An 18,589-nucleotide genomic window follows, 5' to 3' on the forward strand; every position below is an offset into this window, starting at 1 on the left:
TTTGTTTGAGTGTGTGTGGGCTTTTTTTGGGCTTTCTTTACCTATCAGAGGCTTGCTAAGACGAAGCACTCACTCATACCCATTCTCGCAGACTCCTTTAAACCCACAAACAGCATGTGCCAAGAAAACAACAAGTTTCCCCTTCAGCTCCATGCTTAATTCTGGACGATTGATTTGACACACAAAAGCTCACACTTGACTGAGCGTACGCATATGCACATGTAACAAAAGCATAACCATAGTTGCTGAAGTGAAACGCCGGGTGTAAAATGAGATGATAAACTACTGTTGCCACACATCAAATAAATGAGTCCAGTGTCTTTGCTAATGTGCATTTTTTCTGTCTTATTTGCAACATGACAGCAGCTGTGTTTACTAAATGACGATGCTTCTTTTGAGCTCAAGTAGTTAGCTAAAATATCTGAAGTTTACCCTAAGATGTATTTTGTATTTAGTTCAAACTCGTTTATCTGTCTAATTATTATCAGTAAATTGTTCTCCATGCTGGGAGAAAGCTGTGGCTCACATGTAGAAGGTGACCCAACGTGAAAGGAGGATTTAGAGTTGAACTAAGTAAAGTAAACGACATCTGGTCAATCTCAAAGAGTTTAAGAACTAGAGTGATGTCATTTTAGTCCTCTGCCCTTTTTTTCCTCTCTCATCACGACATGCCTCCTCTCTCCACCTCTATTTGTTCCCCTCTTTTTCCCCAGCTCCATCTCACCGCCACCCGCTGCCCTGACCTGGATGACAGGGGCACAACCAGAGACCTGAGCTGTCTGTGCATGACACTGTGTGTGCATGCATGTGTGTCATGAGGCATCCAGCAATCCTCTGTGGCACAAAAACATTAGAGCTGAAAAATACGTCAGGGACAGATGCAACACACTTCCCATTAGCGTCCCCCCTCCACACCCACACCCACACCCACACACACACACACACAGAAACACTCACACACCCTACATCCCCTTCAAGGTCACTTTGGAAAAGCAGATAGTGAAAACTTTTGATGAGACAGACAGACAGACAACTTTAAGGAGATCTTAAATTCAAAGTAAAGTCCTCAAATTAACTTGCATAAATAGCAGATACAGTGTTTGTACACCATTTGTAAATTAAAAATACAATTTGTTACAGAGCTTTGCACTGTGTTGCAGTGCTGTTCAGATATTTAGCCATAGTTGGATTATTTGACTCTACAGTATATTAAATTCTGTTCCTTAAAGTCTTAATTATGTTAATCGCTAAAATTCTCCTGCTGATTTGTGTAAATCTAATGAAATGTATGACATGTTGGTTCCCTCAATTTATCTCACAGTTCTACCACACAAATGTTGCTGTAATTTGTCTCAGACATGCACGTACTCACCATGGGCCTGTACTCTTGTTGTTGTTTATTGAACTAATCTTCATATGCAGCTACAAACACACACAAGTGTGCATATGAGTATCATGGCAAGAGTTGATTTTATTGCTCACTTGGTGATATGCAAAGATGTAAGTAAATTTTAGGAAATTTTAAAACAGCACTACTCCCTGCTCTGTGCCTGTATACTTTTCAGTATTGTTGCATTGGCATAGTTGTTGTCAGAGTGTGTGAGTTCTGGGTTATTAAGTTATTAAGTTTATTATTTTCACCATAGCAAGATGTACGGCGTTGTCTGGAAAAAGCACTCAGCTGATGATGGCTATGTGAAACTGAATTTGCTGCATGTACACACCTTGATTAATCTAAATGGAACGTTAATGATGGGGATGGCAGCGGTCATCTGCGTCCTGTTTTCATCGGAGGAAATTGATTTCATCTAACACACACAGGGGTACGACAGAACACAGCATGTTCTATAGGGCAATAAGGTAATTTAATCATCTCCACTACCCTTTTATTTCATCCCATCCTTTTTACGTTCTCCGTATTTAATAAGAAGTCAACAACAGCTCGAATAGCATGAGGCCATTCTCAATCCTGTTGACTCTCTCGCCCCCTTTTTCTCGCTCTCTCTCACATCCCAGCATACTTCTGTCTATGTAGGACTGTTGATGGTAAAGCTCGTTTCTCGCCCTGGCTTTAATTACAAGGTAATTGGTCTCACTAACGACGGGAAACATGGCCTGTGAGTGTGCTTGTAACTGTGACTATATGCACATGCGTGTGTATATACGTTATACGTGTGTATGTGTGTATATGTGTGCGTGTGTTTTGTTAGTGTGTGCTGCTGTGTGTTTTCTGGGCTCTGACAGGGCATCGGAGAGTAGGCTGTGTAAACAAGTCGCTAGCATCCTGTCATGCAACGCTGAAGCGTTTCCCCCCATGGACTGCGCTGACGTCGCCCCTGAGCCACCACACACACACACACACACACACACACACACACACACACACACACACACATTCCACTTTTGCATAAATGTTCATATAGTGCTGTAAAAGAAGAACATGTAGTTTGTAGCATTGTGGGCTTCCACCAGATATTTCCTTTTTGCAGAGGAAGTAGAAGAGAAAAGCACTTCTTTATCCTTGTCATTCTTCTCTTAGTCCCTCACTTGAACACACACACACACACACACACATTCCACTTTTGCATAAATGTTCATATAGTGCTGTAAAAGCAGAACATGTAGTTTGTAGCATTGTGGGCTTCCACCAAATATTTCCTTTTGTCATTCTTCTCTTAGTCCCTCACTTGAACACACACACACACACACACACACACACACAGTACTTAGTCTGTTCAAACACTATAAGACACTTCTGACTGAAAAGTGTCAAAACTATTTGTTTCCTAAATCCCACCGTCTGTGTGAACAGTTGCTTGTGTGTGTGTGTGTGTCTGTGACTGTCGAACACTAGAGGCTCTCCTTTCAAAGCATTAGGAAACACAGGTAACTCCTCTAAACACAGCAGTCCTCCTTTCATGCCAAGGCGAGTGTGCCAGAACAAAGCCCTCTCTCATGTCTGTCATCTCTGCCAAAATATGGAACCACTTGAAGATGTTGTCCTGCCCCTCTCTATCTTTTTGTGTCTCATCTTGTGTAATGAACCCCTTCCCTTCATTCACTCAGCTGGGGTCCCGGAAGAGAGGGATGGAGGCAAAGGAAGACTGTAGAACATCATAGAGCATGAAAAGGAAAAGGAAGCTCTGCCATCTGTCAGTCTCTCTATGCCTATAACTCTTGTCTCTTTGCGATGTGTACATAATATCATCATCATCATCATCCTTCAATCCAACTGGAATCAAATTACTAGTTTTTTTTTCTGTTAACAGCATACAGATCTGCTTTGTAAATTACATTTCCTGTAGTCCTTGTGTTGTACACAAACATCAATGGAGGGAGAAGTGCACTGGTAACATTATTTTTGTGACTAATTAGCTTGTCACCAGCGTACTGAACAGCTTAAAACCTTACAAAGATCAGTCAGTTTAGATTCTTGAATCCTTAATTTTGAATTCCTGAATCGTTGGTCCAGGCCTGCTCTTTATGGAAAGTATCTTGAGATAACGCTGTTATGAATTGGTGCTATATAAATAATGATTGATTGATTATTCATGTGGTAATTACACAATACCACTGCTTTCACAATGCTTTCTGTTCAAGCTACCAGCACATATTTTATTCCCTTTCAACCAAAAGGTTCAGAATTCAGCAAATTAAGTTTCATTCCAACACAAGAATACTTCCCTGTTTTTGTGGGTGAAGTGGTGGATAAGTTTAAGTTGTGTGTGATGTTTGTGTTTGACAAATCACAGAGGGTCAGCTCTGAAAACTCAAAAAGTTTCTGAGCCTTTGAAGCTTACGTCCCCTGGAAGAGCACCTTTTTTATACCTGGAACTATCGTCCAGAAACAATGTTTAGTCCCTGAATTCTTCAAAAGGGTCTTGGTCCCCTGGGAAAGTTCCTGCACTGGAAATGTTTACACTCTGCTGGCATAACACATGTTTTTACTTAGAGGTAAAAGGAGCATTTCTGTTGAGGACCTTTTTTCTTCCTTTCAATATTAACATAACTCACTTTGACTGTAAATCACCTTCACTAACCAGGGAAAGAAATTGAGCTATGCAGTCTTTCTTGCCTAACAAGACGTGAAAACACAGATTTCGCTATAACTCATACTGTAGTACTGATGTGTCGTAGATAAGCTCTGTGCTGACAGATCTGTTTGTGTTGTGAAAACTGAAATAGAAAACAGCAGCCTGTCAACATCTAACAAATGAGAAATGTACCTTCAATGCACAGTCCTTCAACCAGCACAGCAGGGTGAGAGTATCAGCCTCTATTAGAGCCCCGTGTGACACTGGGACTTTTTCCTTTTGTGCAAATTATAAGCAGGGAGCAAACTGTTACTATGGAGACCATAGTTAGTGATGCGGTGGGCAAAGCCACACCAACTAGTGTGGAGGAGAGGACTAAGCTGAACATACTGAGAGGATCAAAAGGTACCGCAGCAAACCCCCCCAACATTATGACATTGAGGAAAGTAAATAAATGACTTTCTCTGATACATACTTTTCTCTCAGACTCAGACATCTCTAATGCTTATTTGTTGTGCTCACATTTGAAAGCTTGAGTGAAGCTTTTTTTAACACCCAGGAAAAGTGGCACTGGAGAAAGAATGAGATGCAATCGTTGGAACAGCACTGATCCCCTCTCACCAGCCTTTCCTTCCTTCCTAAGTTATTATAGTGCTAAAAAAAGTGGATGGATAAAGAGATGGGTGCGATGAGAGCACAGACTGGTGAAGAGTAGACGGCAGGATGGATAGGTCACTAATTTCCCTGAAATAAACTGATGGGAGAAATGGGAAGCAGATTGCAGGAGAGGACAGAGAGCAGGCGGTTATCTCTAAATATAGTTTTAGTGGTGGAAAAGCCACATTTGGGAAGTGTGTGCCACTATCTGCTAGTGAGTGTTGTTTTTGTCTTCTATCCCCCCGTATCCACTATTGGCCTCCACTGACAACCACAACAGCAGACAGCCAATTCAATTCAATCTCTGTCTGATTGGAGGGAACAGATCTGATTACCTCTCATAGAAGGCACACACACAAACACATGCATCACACACAGACACAGACACAGACACACACACACACACACACTCAAAATACCGCTGTTTGTGCTCTAAGATTCCCCAGGGAGAGATATCAGAGTAAATGGCTGTGGTGATTGTGCCGGATAGACTGGATGTGTGCATAATATCCACACGAAGAAGATAATGTGTTTGCTAATCGCACACCAGAGATGAGAAAACACACACCCGCACATATCCACGCACACACAGAAAGGCTAACAGCTGCACAGCTATAACCCTTAACCACTCCTTTCATGCTGTTGGCTGCCAGCTACACTGTAGAAACACCCTCCCACACATCCTTAGCCAAATCCCATTGTGGGAGAGTCGCGATTTTTCAGAGTTGTGATGACAGTTGACTGTGTGTGTTGACAGCAACGGAAGTTATTATAACTTGTAATCATATTCTGTGTCACATCATGAATGCCAAACACACATCTGTGAATGTTTTATTTGAACATCTAATGATGTTATGAATACAATACCTCAAACAGAAAAGAAAAAAAAACTTCATTATCTGTTGGCCAGTGTGGGCGATAAATCCTCAACATACAGAAGTCAGTGTTGCTATGTTTACACGTAGGGTTTTGAGAAATAAATAATATTCAAATGATTGCTGGTTACCTGCCAAAGTGGCTGCTTGCATAAACAAGCTTACCAATCATTGTCCCTATTTACCAACATTTGGCCAGCTTCAAATATTCATTGACAACCCTCAAAATGTTCGTACATGTTGCAGTAACATATGGGCACAATGCCAGCTTCACAGAGATATGCCAAAATCAGCATTCAGCAATCAGATGTCACTATTCTGAGCTGTATTTTTATTACGGCTTTCATTTCGTTTTGTCAGAATCGTGCCACTGTGGAAACTGAACTTCATGCTGCATCAACTTTGAATTAATGCTGCAGACAATCCGATTTTCTATGTTATACAACTGAGCTAAATTAGAGCACTGTAAAATAAAACTTCACCGTCTCTTAGCCAGCTTAACAAACCAATCTTTGCATCCCGTTTGTCCTCGAGATTCTCAGGAGGCTGAAGCAAAAGCAGAGCATACATTCATTCAGCCTGCTGCAACAGCTTAAGTGTAATCGGTAATTATATTAATTACACTGAATTAGAAAAAATGCTGTGCAGTTGAAATGCTACCATGTAATGCCAGAATGATTTGCTTACGCGGTGGAAGTGAGAAATGCGATTCAAAGATTCCCGAGAGAAACGCGTCCATGGTTCATCCTGCTTCATTAGCAAGGTGGGCGCTGAGTACTTCAAGTTTTAAGATAAGACAAAACTGTCTGGTAGCTGTTGGGTTCTTCATAAATGTCAAATTGGCTTGCTTTTCTAATTTCACATCCACATAAAAGTGATTTACAATGGCAGACTGTCAATTCTAACAGTTACACTAATTAACAAGCATCCACTCAAGTCTTCTTACTGGAGTGTTATCATTTTTGTGAAAGCCTAAATAGGAAGGGCCAGGCACAGTCTAATGCAATCCAATACAGCACTTCTGTCATAACGCCTGCTTTTATGATGCTTATAATACTCTATACATTTTGTTGACATTTTGTTAATTCAATTATGCTCTAAGTTAATGCAATCTTTAAGCAGTGGTCACAGTCAGTGATGGTGGTGTATTGGACTGCATTAGGTGTTCCATTGAAATAAGGGGAGCAGAACACTTTAGTTGAACTCATGACCAGGTTAAAAAGCATTTCAAGCCTAAAAAGGTTGGCAACTGTTAATGAAGGTGGTAATTTAGGCATAAATGACCACCTACATTAACAGTGGAATCATTATGATTTGCAGGTACACGAGTAGAAAATGTGGGGGAGGAAAGAGGTGGGGGAGGTTGTCAGAGAGGGATAGAGGGGTGGGGAGATGTAATCTTTCCGGATTTATTGAAGATTAATAAAGACTATTGTACTTCAAGAATTGAGCCCGACTTATGAGACTGATTCACTGCCAGAGGAAGCAGAAAGCCGCAGTTATTCACCTCAAGTCTTGTAAATGCTAAAGGTCAGAGGTTATCTCTATCTTGTCATGGTAATTCAATAAAAACCTTCTACTAGAGAAAAAACTACTCTCTGAAGAATGACCCCAGAGCCCACGGATGAAACGTAACTGCGTGTACAAAAAAAAAAACATATACATGCACGCATAGTCCCACAGATACACACTGACGCATAGACCAAGGCACACACCATGTGTGATTAATGTGTGACACGCAGCAGTCCCAGAGTCTTTTTCATTACATTCTTCACCACAGAACTGTGGAACAAAGGCCTGAGATTAAACAGCTCTCTTTCACATTGACTCATTAGTCTCTCTCAGTGTCTCTCTCTTCGTGATCCGTCTCTCCTCTGTGTCTCACTCATTCAGGACAAGGTCATTTAGGAGTCAGAGCAGTGGGCGGAGGATGAGGGAGGATGAGGAGGGAGAGGAAGGATATTACAAGAATAAGAGGGACTATCCTGCAGGGATTCTCACAACAGCGAAGCCGCCACTTACACCCTAATGATGATCAGATATTCGGTGGATGTATTTTCATTCAAATGCAGCTACTCCAAAGAGACAGAAACTAGAGGGGCAGGACAGAAACAGGTCTGTGTACTTTATGTGCACATGGGTTTAAGGTCACACACATGAAGCACAATAACAGGAAGATTATCAAAGTTTCCTATTCCCAGAACACCCTTGTTGCTTGTGTGTGGTATATGATTGCATTTGACTTTCATCACCCTGCTGAGTACGTGTCTGTGCATGTGTGTGTGTGCATGTGTGTGTGTGTGTGTGTGTGTGTGTGTGTGTGTGTGTGTGTGTGTGTGTGTGTGTGTGTGTGTGTGTGTGTGTGTGAGTGTGTGTGAGTGTGTGCATGTGTGTGTGTCTGGAAGAATGACCCAGATCAGAACAGATATGAGTACTCTGCGTGAGCCCTGTAGCCTGGTAAATTCTACGAGCCATTAAAAGAAGTGGGATGCAGACAGAGACCAGGTATGAAGTAGTGTCAGTGTGTGTGTGAGACAGAGAGAGATGGTGGAAAAGGACAGAGAGGAGAAGCTACAAACCCTTAAGTCTGAATGCTGAAGGCAAACCATTCATCTTTCCTCTCATATGCTCTTCTGGGCTTCAATCCCAGTCCCAGTGTGTGTGTGTGTGTGTGTCTGCATCTCCCCACATATGGAGAGCAGACTGAATGATGAACATGATCTCTATTGCAGCAGAACAATACAGTTTCTAAATAGGACATGAGAGGCATTCAGCCTTCCGTCACACACTGTGTATGGGGGAGCCAACGCTTGTTTGCAGGGGCTGAAGCGCACCATGTGCAATGAGGCATCTGCTGCAGGTGATAGTGAGTGTGTGATTACGTGCGTGTGTGTGTGTGTGTGTGTGTGTGTGTGTGTGTGTGTGTGGTTGTGTGCATCCATTAAATGTTGCTCCCAATGGTGTCCAGAGTTTTTGCTACATCAATCAGATGCTTATTCAGAGAATGCTAGGCGTCGCTCTCGCAGTCGGGCAGGTGGCACCGAGCAGCTGGGTGATGGCTGCCGGCCTGGCCCCTGGCATCACCTCTGCTCTGAGACCACCCAGGCCTGCTCTCATACACCTGCTAGCTACCTGCCTCTGGAGCTTTTCACACCTGGATCTGTTTGCCTCTCACCAACCACAACAACCCCGCACCTGTTTGGTAGCAACCTACTGTACCGTAATACCCCCCCACACCTGTTAATTAGCTATGAACAACAGCAGCCCAGCATTCTGTTGTCTGACCCAAATCCATCATCGAAAGTGAATCAAGACACAATTAATAAAGAGAAAAGAAGCCGGCAAAGGTATGTGTATAGCACAATGTCTAGTTACTGTTTTGTCAGTACTGAGGGGACAGCCTTATAGAGTAAATAGTCAATGAATGAACCTCCTTGGAGAAGAGCTGTGCCTAAGAAAGGTGGGAATGCCTACAATACTAGTAGACATACTAGGATTGTTCAGATCTAGGAACGGCTGGCTAGGACACAGTGCCCATATGTATGCTAGAATCAGTTTTTGTTTCACAGACAAATTTTGAACCAAGTACCAATAACAGATGAGGATTTGGTCCTAATCAAAGGGTAAGTACAGAAGTAGCAGTAACTGGATTTCTTTTTAATTCATTTTACTACAGCTTACAGGAGTACTATCTTCTTTAACACTGTTTCAAACTGTACGACATACATGATGGTGTACTTACCTTTCCTCTTGGAGTCCCGTCTGACGCTGCTGGGCCTGACCGCTGGCTGTAGCTCTGTCTCTGTTGACATCCTCGGGCTCCAACTGGGCTAGACTCCGCTCCGCTTGGCTCCGCTGGGATCCTCTGGGCTCCGAGGGTCCAGTTCACAGCGTCAGTGCCGGCTGTGCGTGTGTGGGCGCCGGGTGTGTGCGTGGAGGCGCCAGGTGTGTGTGTGGGCACACAGGCTCATGGGAGAGGGATGGGCTTTAGCCCTGACACAACATCCCACACACACCCACAGAGAGCTGCGGGAGAAAGAGAGGAAGAAAGAGGTTTGCTTCAGTTAGGCTGTGTTTACTCTTGGCAGGCGAAATTTAGCAAGAGTCCTCAGCAGGCATGAGAATGAGCTTGTTTCTGATCAGGGCCTTGAGTAGATGTTGCCCATGGTAACAGACTGGAGAGACCTGCTCTACACTTCCTACTTCCTGTCAATAATGTGGCTCTGCAAGGAGACTGCTCAAAGAACAATCCCACCTCTTAGAACTACTTACATTGTCAATCAGGAAATAATTATTTAAGGTTTAAAAGCACCAACGATTCATTTTCATAAAGGTTTCACACCAAATGTCATCTGGGATTTTACTAAACAAATTAAAATGGTAGATTATGACAGCCCTGGTCTCCTTTTCTTGGTTTTAACCATCATTTCCATCAGTTATATCCGACAAAACAGACAGGTGTTAAACCGTTTAGCAAAATTATTTACCACTTCATTTGGAGGTAAAAATGAAATGAGTGCAACCAAAGTGTTGGTTATGATTCCTCATTGCACAGGAAAACCATGTGTGCACAACAACAATAGAAAGTAGTAAGTGAGCAGTAAGATCAAAGTTGAACTGGCCTGGCTGTAAGCTGTGATGGATGTTTTAAAGGGATACTGGGTTTTATTTGGTACCATATTAATAATGTGTTTGGCTACTCGGGAGGTTTAAAACCTGTCTGATGTCATCTCTTCATTGCCTTGTCTGACTTTTTGTAACATGTTGCCCCATACTCCAGTCCTGGCAGTTAACTCGGTGACTCCCAATGGTATTATCACCAATAGCGAAGATGACAAAACTAATAAGGCAGGCTGCATGAAACTGTAATTTTCATTTAACGTTACTACCACACTCATTGCCCTTCCTGGGCCCTGTCCAGGGCCTGATGGGCCCCTTTGGCTGCAGCGTTCTGTCCTTTCTTTGCCCATCTGCCACTACGACTTTTTATAGTGTTGACTGGCAGCTACTGATATAACCTAGCAGCCAAAAACACTCAGATTCACACTCAAACACTGTCGCGTGAATGCATGAAAACACACACACACACACGCATGAACACCCACACACAAATGCAATCCTTTCTTAGTTGGAGACGCTGAAGTACAAAGACAGCAGGAGACAGCTGCAAGTTGGTACGCTAAATAATGAATCTGACTACCTTCTGAGTTGCTCTTTACCTCTCCTTAGACTATCAGTCTTGACCTCTCTTTCCTTCCCCGTCTGCATCTAACAGTGGCTGAGTGCAGACTTGAACAAAACGAAAAGACTGGTGCTTCTTGGGAAAGAGGGAAATCTCTCTTATTCTCTTCCTCCCCCTCTCCACGATGTTTCTGTGTGAATAGGAGGCCCCTGTGAGCCTCGGGCGAGAACAGATGAATTGAGAGGCTTTTAATTTGCTGCAGACAGAACTGAACAGAGTCCATTTAATTCTGCCAGCAGAGGCCATGTCGGCAAAATGCTGACAATATTCTTTATCTGGTCCAAACACACTGGAAAAGTGTGAGTCACTCCAATTACAGGCATTATCAGCCGCACTGTTCCACCAAATGGATGGAGAGAGAGTGAGTATGAAGAGAGGGGTTAGAGGGAAGAGAAATGAACAGAGTGGAAAGAAAGTGAGGGGTGAGGGAACATAGAGTGGGTGAGTAAGATAATGAGCAAGGGGTAAAAGGGGAGAGAAAAAAGCCCAAGGAAGTAAAATCAGAACAGAAAGGATGGAGTTTGGAGCGGCTTTAGCTCTAACCCTGAACATGTCCCCCTCTGTCCCTCTCTTCTTTCCTTTTTGTGCTCTGAATTATTTCTTCTCCTTCTAGCTGAGAAGTCTTTCAGGCAGCATCTGGAGCTCGTGTTTAAGAAAGGCAGTCTGTTAATCCTCGACTTGGACAGGAAAAAAGCAGTCTAGAAACAAACTCAGTGACTTAACCCAGAAAATAACTGCTTTTGCTCTACACCTCAAAAACCCAAGATTCAAAGACATGTTTCTGTGGTTTTATGATGAGTGTATAATCCAAAATATATTAAGAAAAAAATGTGAAATGGGTTCAAAGTTCATGTTCTGTCTGCTAAATTGCTCCTATGAGAGCACTACTCACTTAGATGAAGTGGTCCAACTCATCCAACCATTGCAAAAAAAAAAACAGCTACTTGTTCACTGGTGAAAATGAGCAAGATACAAGACTCTGCGGCTGAAAATGAAAAATCTGCTGCAGAACCACTATCCAGACTTCTCCAAGGCTCCAGACATATGGTTGTTTCTCCGGAGAGAGTCGTGGAAGAGCTCTACGTCTAAGCTACAGTCCCTGAAGGCTTGAACAAGCTAATTTCTCAAAAAAAGCAGTCCATGTCTAGCTTTAGCTGTACAAATTCCCTGCCTCGTACACACACACAGACAACATGAAGGGGAGAGCAGCACCATCAAAAGCCATCGTGAACACTATAGTGGCGGTTTGACCTGGAATCAGTGTGCGAGCTAAAAGTAGCAGCAGAGTAGGATGTGAACATGGCTTAGTGTGTCTGGATTTAGACAGCAAACTGAAGCCAGAGGAGACACGGACTGAAGGAACGCAGGAGAAGGGAACGAGCGGTAAATTGGACGTCCGTAAATGGGGCGCTGCCAACAGGCGCGAGTGGGTGATGTGAGGATCTGCCTTTGTGTGTGCACTACCCTGTACACGTGTGAGTGTGTGTGTGTGTGTGTGTGTGTGTGTGTGTGTGTGTGTGTGTGTGTGCGTGTGTGCGTGCACGCGTGTGAGACTCGATAAACAAGATGCTGCCAACAGGAGCTTAATGCCCAGAAATCATCTGCAGCTACAGTAAAGTCTGCCAGGCGACAGGAAAGAAAAAAGAAAGAAAGAAAGAGAAAAGGAGAAGGGGAGCGGGGGTGCTGGCTCTCTACACTCCCCTCTCTTTCCCACCTCCCACTCTCAGAGTAATTGCGTTCTGTCCATCAGGCTCAGAGTTAGATTAGCTACTCCACTCATTCAGCTCTCCTGCCATCTCAATAATGAATAATCATAGAGACCACCTCTACACTACCTTTCTCACTACCTGTGCTCTGTCCACCTTCTGCCTTCTCCTTCTCCTTCTCCCCCCTGCGCCTTCACCAAACACCACCTTTGTCTCCTGACACCACAACATCGGCCTTATCAGCAACACATTTCTCTTCGCTGTACTCGTTGATGAATAACCATGACTGCGTGTACTAAAGGTTATCCAATGCTACATTCTGTCATGGTTCAGATGTCTGAATGGTAAATGGCCAATCTTTCTTTTAACTACATCAACAATCAGCCACAATCAAATGCTCCTTGTTTTAGGTGCCTGGGTGGTTAAATGCACTTTGAAATGTCAAGCGATAGAGCGCACAAGTAGACCAAGGACAGTCATAAATGTCCATCAAAGACCATTCTATCTGGAATTTAAAAAACCTTTTACCTCAAATAAATAAAACTAAAGATATGAAATATTGAGACCTACCAGTTTACGATCTGCTGTGCGTAAAATACACTCAACTCCGCTAGTGTGACCAACTCAGGACGCGACAAAGAACGGAGAAGAATGAAACTGAGCGTGGTGTCACGGAAAAAGATACTGAAGAAAGGGTGAAAGATCAACTGATAGAGGTTAGAGACAAGACGCACCAATGGGTGAATGAGTTAATCGACTGTTGACATAAATGTATGAGTTATGAGTGTGTGCGCAAGAGAATAGATATTATAGCCGTGGGTTAAAGTTCACCGTCACGCCCAGGAAGCTACTGCATATCATTCACTTGGTCCAGTGCTCAGCCAACAATAAATGAAGTGCAGTGTAATTTATCTTAATCTGACATTTATTAAGAGGTTAGCATAGAAGAAAATATGATTGATAGATGGTGATGTTAACATGCATTGAAGCTGCAACAGACTGTCCAGGATAGTTTATGATGCAAGTTCCAATTAGAGATAGAAATTTCAAGTAATGTCCATAATCGACGCACAGTCATGTTAATGGTCAATAACCAAAAAATAATTATCTATTTATATTAATACTTGACATGGGCCACTTTCACAACGCAACCTGAGTAAATTAGGAATTTTCACCTTTCCAAATGTGAGAACAATTTGAAGCAATTTGAAGATGCTATCTTGGATCTGGATCATTGTCAACAAGACCAAATAACTACCTGATTAATTCAGAAAAAAAATCAGCAGATTAATTGATAATGAAACTAATCGCTGTGGCTAAAAAAACATTGTGGCTGATGAAACTAAGAATAAAAACAAAGAAGTGGAGCAAACTCTTCGTAGCAAACTGAACATAGCAAGACCTTTAAAAATGTAGAAGCTCTCAAGCCACCTGTGTGACCACAAAATGCATTTGCATGGTGTGGAGAACGTCACAGTCGCAACACCGTAGGTCAGTGCGGTTATCACCAGCTGAGAGGCTGCTGTCAAAATGCATATGATCACTCAGCTCACTATAGTACAGCTAAGACGTGATATACCAGGCTTGTGGCCTCTTTGACACTGATCTAAATAGCCATTACACAACCACATCACAATTCCTCTTGGGGTTGAAGCAAGAAAAAAAAAATAACTTTATAACATCCAAGCCTCATACTGCACAGTAGAAAAAACGCCTCAAAACTGTTACAGCGGCTGTCTGGTGGACAAAGCACCAGCTACTGCAGCAGACCTGGAGGCCTATAAGAGGAGCAGTGCAGCTCGTTCAGCAGGCAGTCAGCCAGGCCACCAGCCAGCACAACAGCACACTGCAGGAGGGAAACATGGAAACAGGGAGCTGCTCTAGGTACTCCACATGGCTCCCTGCCTGTCTGAATGACTAGAAGCAACATTCAGCAGAGGCCTCAACACGAAAAGGTAAACATACACACATACACACACTTTCCCACCCACAATCCCCTGCCAGAAATAGGATACCCCACAAGACGACAGATTCACATGCATGTGCAAATTGCAAATTAACACAAAAACATGCACACACGCATACAAATACACGCGCCTTGCATCGTCTTCACCTAACCTATTTACAGACACGGGGCTGTAGATATCAAAGCGCTGCACTCTCTTTGGGGAATTCCTCCTTTCTCGTGTTTTAAGGGGAAATAGATGAAAACGAATCTCATTCTCCCTGCACCTCCCCTGTGTGCGTGTGTGTGTGTGTGTCTCCTCTGCCTTGTTAATGTGCTAAAATGTAAATTGGTCGTGCTCAAGAATGTGTGTAAGGCTGTCTTTTTCATGCAGAGTGGAAGCTGCAGCTCTGCTGACAGACTGTGGATATGCCTTTATTAACAAACCCACACTCTGCTTCCACCTTTCTGTCTGTCTGTCAGTCTGATCTCCTCGCTACCTCCTTCAACCCCACTCCACTATTCTACCACATCAATCCACTTCATTCTAATCTTTCCATTAACACATGTAAAACACATTTGTTTGAGCGTTGCATTAAAGGGTGCAACTGATAATTTGGCAATTTGTGTTTTTACAGAGTTCTACTCCAGCCTTTCACCTAGTCACCTCTGCAGGTGTTACAGTTCATATAGTCCTCACACATCCAGATTTGCTGCTGCTGCATGTTATTCCACATTCCCAACAATTAGCAACATGTGGGAGAGGTTCTGGAGCTCCCTCCTCTCTAACAATGGTTCAGTGTTGTATGGTTTCTTGTAGTGAGCAGATGCTGGCAAATGTCAGCAGCATGGTATTGGTTTTTTAAGATGAACCAAGTACAAAACAAACAGACACCAGACCTACTGACCACCCATCCCCTGACCCCTCAGATATAAATGTTTTATTTATTTATTTAACCTTTATTTAACCAGATAAAAACCCATTGAGATCAAGATCTCTTTCACAAGGGTGACCTGGCCAAGAGGTCAGCAGCACGTCATAAGGACAGTTACATAGAAATGACAGTACAGTTTAAAACATACAATTTTAAAGGTGCAATAATGTTTTCAATAAGAAAGTGCAGGAGCTTTAACACAACAGCAAAACAATATTTCAAGATTTAAAACACAAGCACTGTTCAATGGACTCACGCTGTCTGTCCCTCAGAATAGAGCGGAAGGCTCCAAGTGGGATAACTTTAGAGAGTTTCAGATCAGTCTGTAGAGTATTCCACGCAACGGGGGCAGCAAAGCTGAAACCTCTTTTTCCGAAATCAGTCCTTATCCGATGAACAGATAAAACAAGTGTACTGCATGAACGCAAAGCATAGCGACTGCTTGTTTTCTGCAATAAAGTGCACAAATAAGGAGGGATCAAGCCTAAGAGAGCCTTATAAATCAGGGTCAGCCAATGTGTATATCTGTGAGCACTCAGAGAAGGCAAGTTTGATTTCATATATAAGTCACAATGGTGGGTGAGATGACTGCAGCCAGTGACAAACCTCAGTGCTGAATGGAAAACACTGTCCAATGACTGGAGACATTTGGAAGATGCATTCAAATAAAGCACATCCCCGTAGTCAAGAATGGGTAAGAAAGTCGCTGTCACTAATTTCTCTCTGACCCTGAGAGAAAATACCATTTCTGTTTATTTTCATGGCATCCTTACTTATTTAATTTTATGCACCAGTGGTGGGTGAATAAATAAACAAATTGCATACAGGGTATGACAGCAGACAAAAAGAAAAGGATTGGAGATTTTGAAGTGGTAATTGTGGAAAGTACCCAAGCTCACTCTCACAGCCACACAAGGACATGTTTTACAGTTACAATTTGTCCTGTTTCAACCAGTGTGTCCCCAGCAGCTCTAAAGCCAGGGGTCGCTCTTTGCTCCAGAAAACCATCATCACTGAGCTACAGTCCATCGTGCGGCTGCCCTGTTAAAAATGTCCACTCAACATGATTTAGATCCCCCACAGCCCCTCTGGACCCCCATCAGCAGAGCCTAAAGTGAGTGATGGATTCGCTACATCTGTGGAGTGGAAGAGGAGAGAGGAGGATTCTGGTGCATAAAAATAGAGCTGGAGCCTGCCCGTGCAGAAGACCGAGACTTAATGAGGGATGCAATCATCAATTATTCAAAACAATTAATCATGGTGTCGCACGATGCTGTTGCACAAAAACACACGTGCACACACACACAGGCAAAGTGCGCACACACAGATGTACCAATTTCAAACTGTGCCTATAAAGACAGACACACAGAGAAAGATGGATGGATGAGAGGGAAGTAAAGATACAGAAAAGGACAGAAGAGTGTTACCTCCCCGTGTGTCTACATCATTTTGTACTGACACAAACACAAAAAAGAACATCCAGACAGTACAGGAGTAAACATTACATAATCCAGGAGCCACCCCAGATATATAAACACGCATGTGTTTGCAAACACATATGGACAATGAAATTAATCCAGTAATCCATCCATCATCTAATACCCACTTATCCTGTGCAGTGTCGCAGGGAGCTGGTGCCCATCACTGTTCACACAGGGTGAAAGGAGGGGTACGCCTTGGATTAACTCACTGGAATAGCAACAAATAAGAACAACCATTCACACTTTCATTTGGAGTTTTCTCATTCTGTGGACTGTTAGAGGAAACTGGAGCAATCAAAGAAAACCAAAGCACACAAGCTGTTGGTAGACAGAGTTACTTTTTGTTTTGCTAAATCATAACCAATCAGTAGTGAGTGATGCATTTTATTCAACATGGAAGTTGCTGTAGCGGTTGACATGGCAGCTACCTTAACATTTTTCACGGATATATGCAGATATAAAAGTTATTTCTATCATTTGACTTACAACATGTACAACTCCATCAATCTCTCTCTACACTTGTGACATTCCTTTTCATAGTCCTGCCTATAAAGCTGTGATTGGTCAACTTTTTGACCATCCACCTTAAGCCATCAGTGGGAATCAGTGGTACGAAACCAAGTTGGGGACACCATGCAAACTCCACCCAGAAAGGCCCACACCACTTGGTGGATTCACACCTTTTCCACAGTGAATGCAGTTTATTCATCACAGTCACTGTAATTCGGAGTTTCCTCTACCTCCTACACTCATGGTGGGCCCCGACACAGCTTATAGTGCCAGAGCAATCTGGCCTCATGTAACCTTACACGAAAATGAGAAAAAGAGATTACTGCTATCGGATCTGCAATCAGTATCAGTAGATACCCTGAGATGCAGCAACAGAATAGGCATCAGGAGAAAAAATGTTTGATCAGTGTATACCTAGCCCACTCCCACACACACACACACACACATATTTATTTATTTCCCTATAAGCATGTGGTGCTTGTTTGGAACAGCTGATGGGAATGTTTAAGGTCTTCTAGGTGTAAAATCCGCTATTCTGCTTAGTCTCTGCATATGCTTTAAAGTAGGAAAAGAAACACAGGAAATAGAGAAGGGGAAGGACTGGATGGCGGGGGAAAGGAGTCGGCAGTGACTAAAAGAAGCTAAGGATGCTTTAGGCTAAACCTTCAACATTAACAGCCCCAAAATTCTTAACTTGCAAGCCGCTGGCGAGCCCTGCCTGAGCAGCCCGCTGGTGAGCTTCATCGAAGGCTTTAAACTCTGTCCGTCAGTCTGCAGGCACTGCAGGGGGAGGTACAGATTCTCCACCTCCGTCCTCTGAGCCCAGTCGGAGAGCAGAGGGAACGTCTAGGTTCAATCTACCCGGTTCAACCCTTGGGAAAAATCCCCAAGGGAATACAAGTACATCTTATCCTCAGCCCTCCCCGTGCAGCCTCCTGCCACTAGCGGCCATCAGTCAGTCACAGTTCCTGCCCGTGTGTCTAATCGCCCACGCACACTGTCACAGTCGCCTGCTCCCCCAGTTAAACCACAGACAGCCAAACAAAATCAATCTTTACTGAGTGTCCGTGTTTAATAAGGCCCTGTTGTTTCTTATGGACTCTGACAACATGATCAGCCCCTACACCACTTCACACACACATACACACACACACACACACACACACACACACACAGGGGAATAACCATTGAACTAATGTGCGGC

General features: G+C 43.2%; 1 protein-coding gene across 4 annotated transcripts in view; it reads right to left on the reverse strand.

Moving 5' to 3' along the window:
• Positions 1–18,589, reverse strand: part of dab1a (DAB adaptor protein 1a) — a 69,912-nt gene that overhangs the window by 35,679 nt on the left and 15,644 nt on the right. For 3 of the 4 annotated variants that reach the window (XM_070831993.1, XM_070831995.1, XM_070831991.1), the window contains exons 1-2: positions 13,085–13,273; positions 9,309–9,592 (exon numbers count right to left, since the gene is read on the reverse strand). In XM_070831993.1, coding sequence (XP_070688094.1) covers positions 9,309–9,378 — 70 coding nt within the window. In that variant the 5' untranslated portion in view covers positions 9,379–9,592; positions 13,085–13,273. Of the gene's footprint in view, positions 1–9,308; positions 9,593–13,084; positions 13,274–18,589 lie in introns of those variants that run through there. The other variant, XM_070831992.1, reaches the window with a different exon arrangement.

Source organism: Pempheris klunzingeri, chromosome 6 (genome assembly GCF_042242105.1).
Source record: "Pempheris klunzingeri isolate RE-2024b chromosome 6, fPemKlu1.hap1, whole genome shotgun sequence".
Taxonomy (NCBI): Eukaryota; Metazoa; Chordata; class Actinopteri; order Acropomatiformes; family Pempheridae; genus Pempheris; species Pempheris klunzingeri.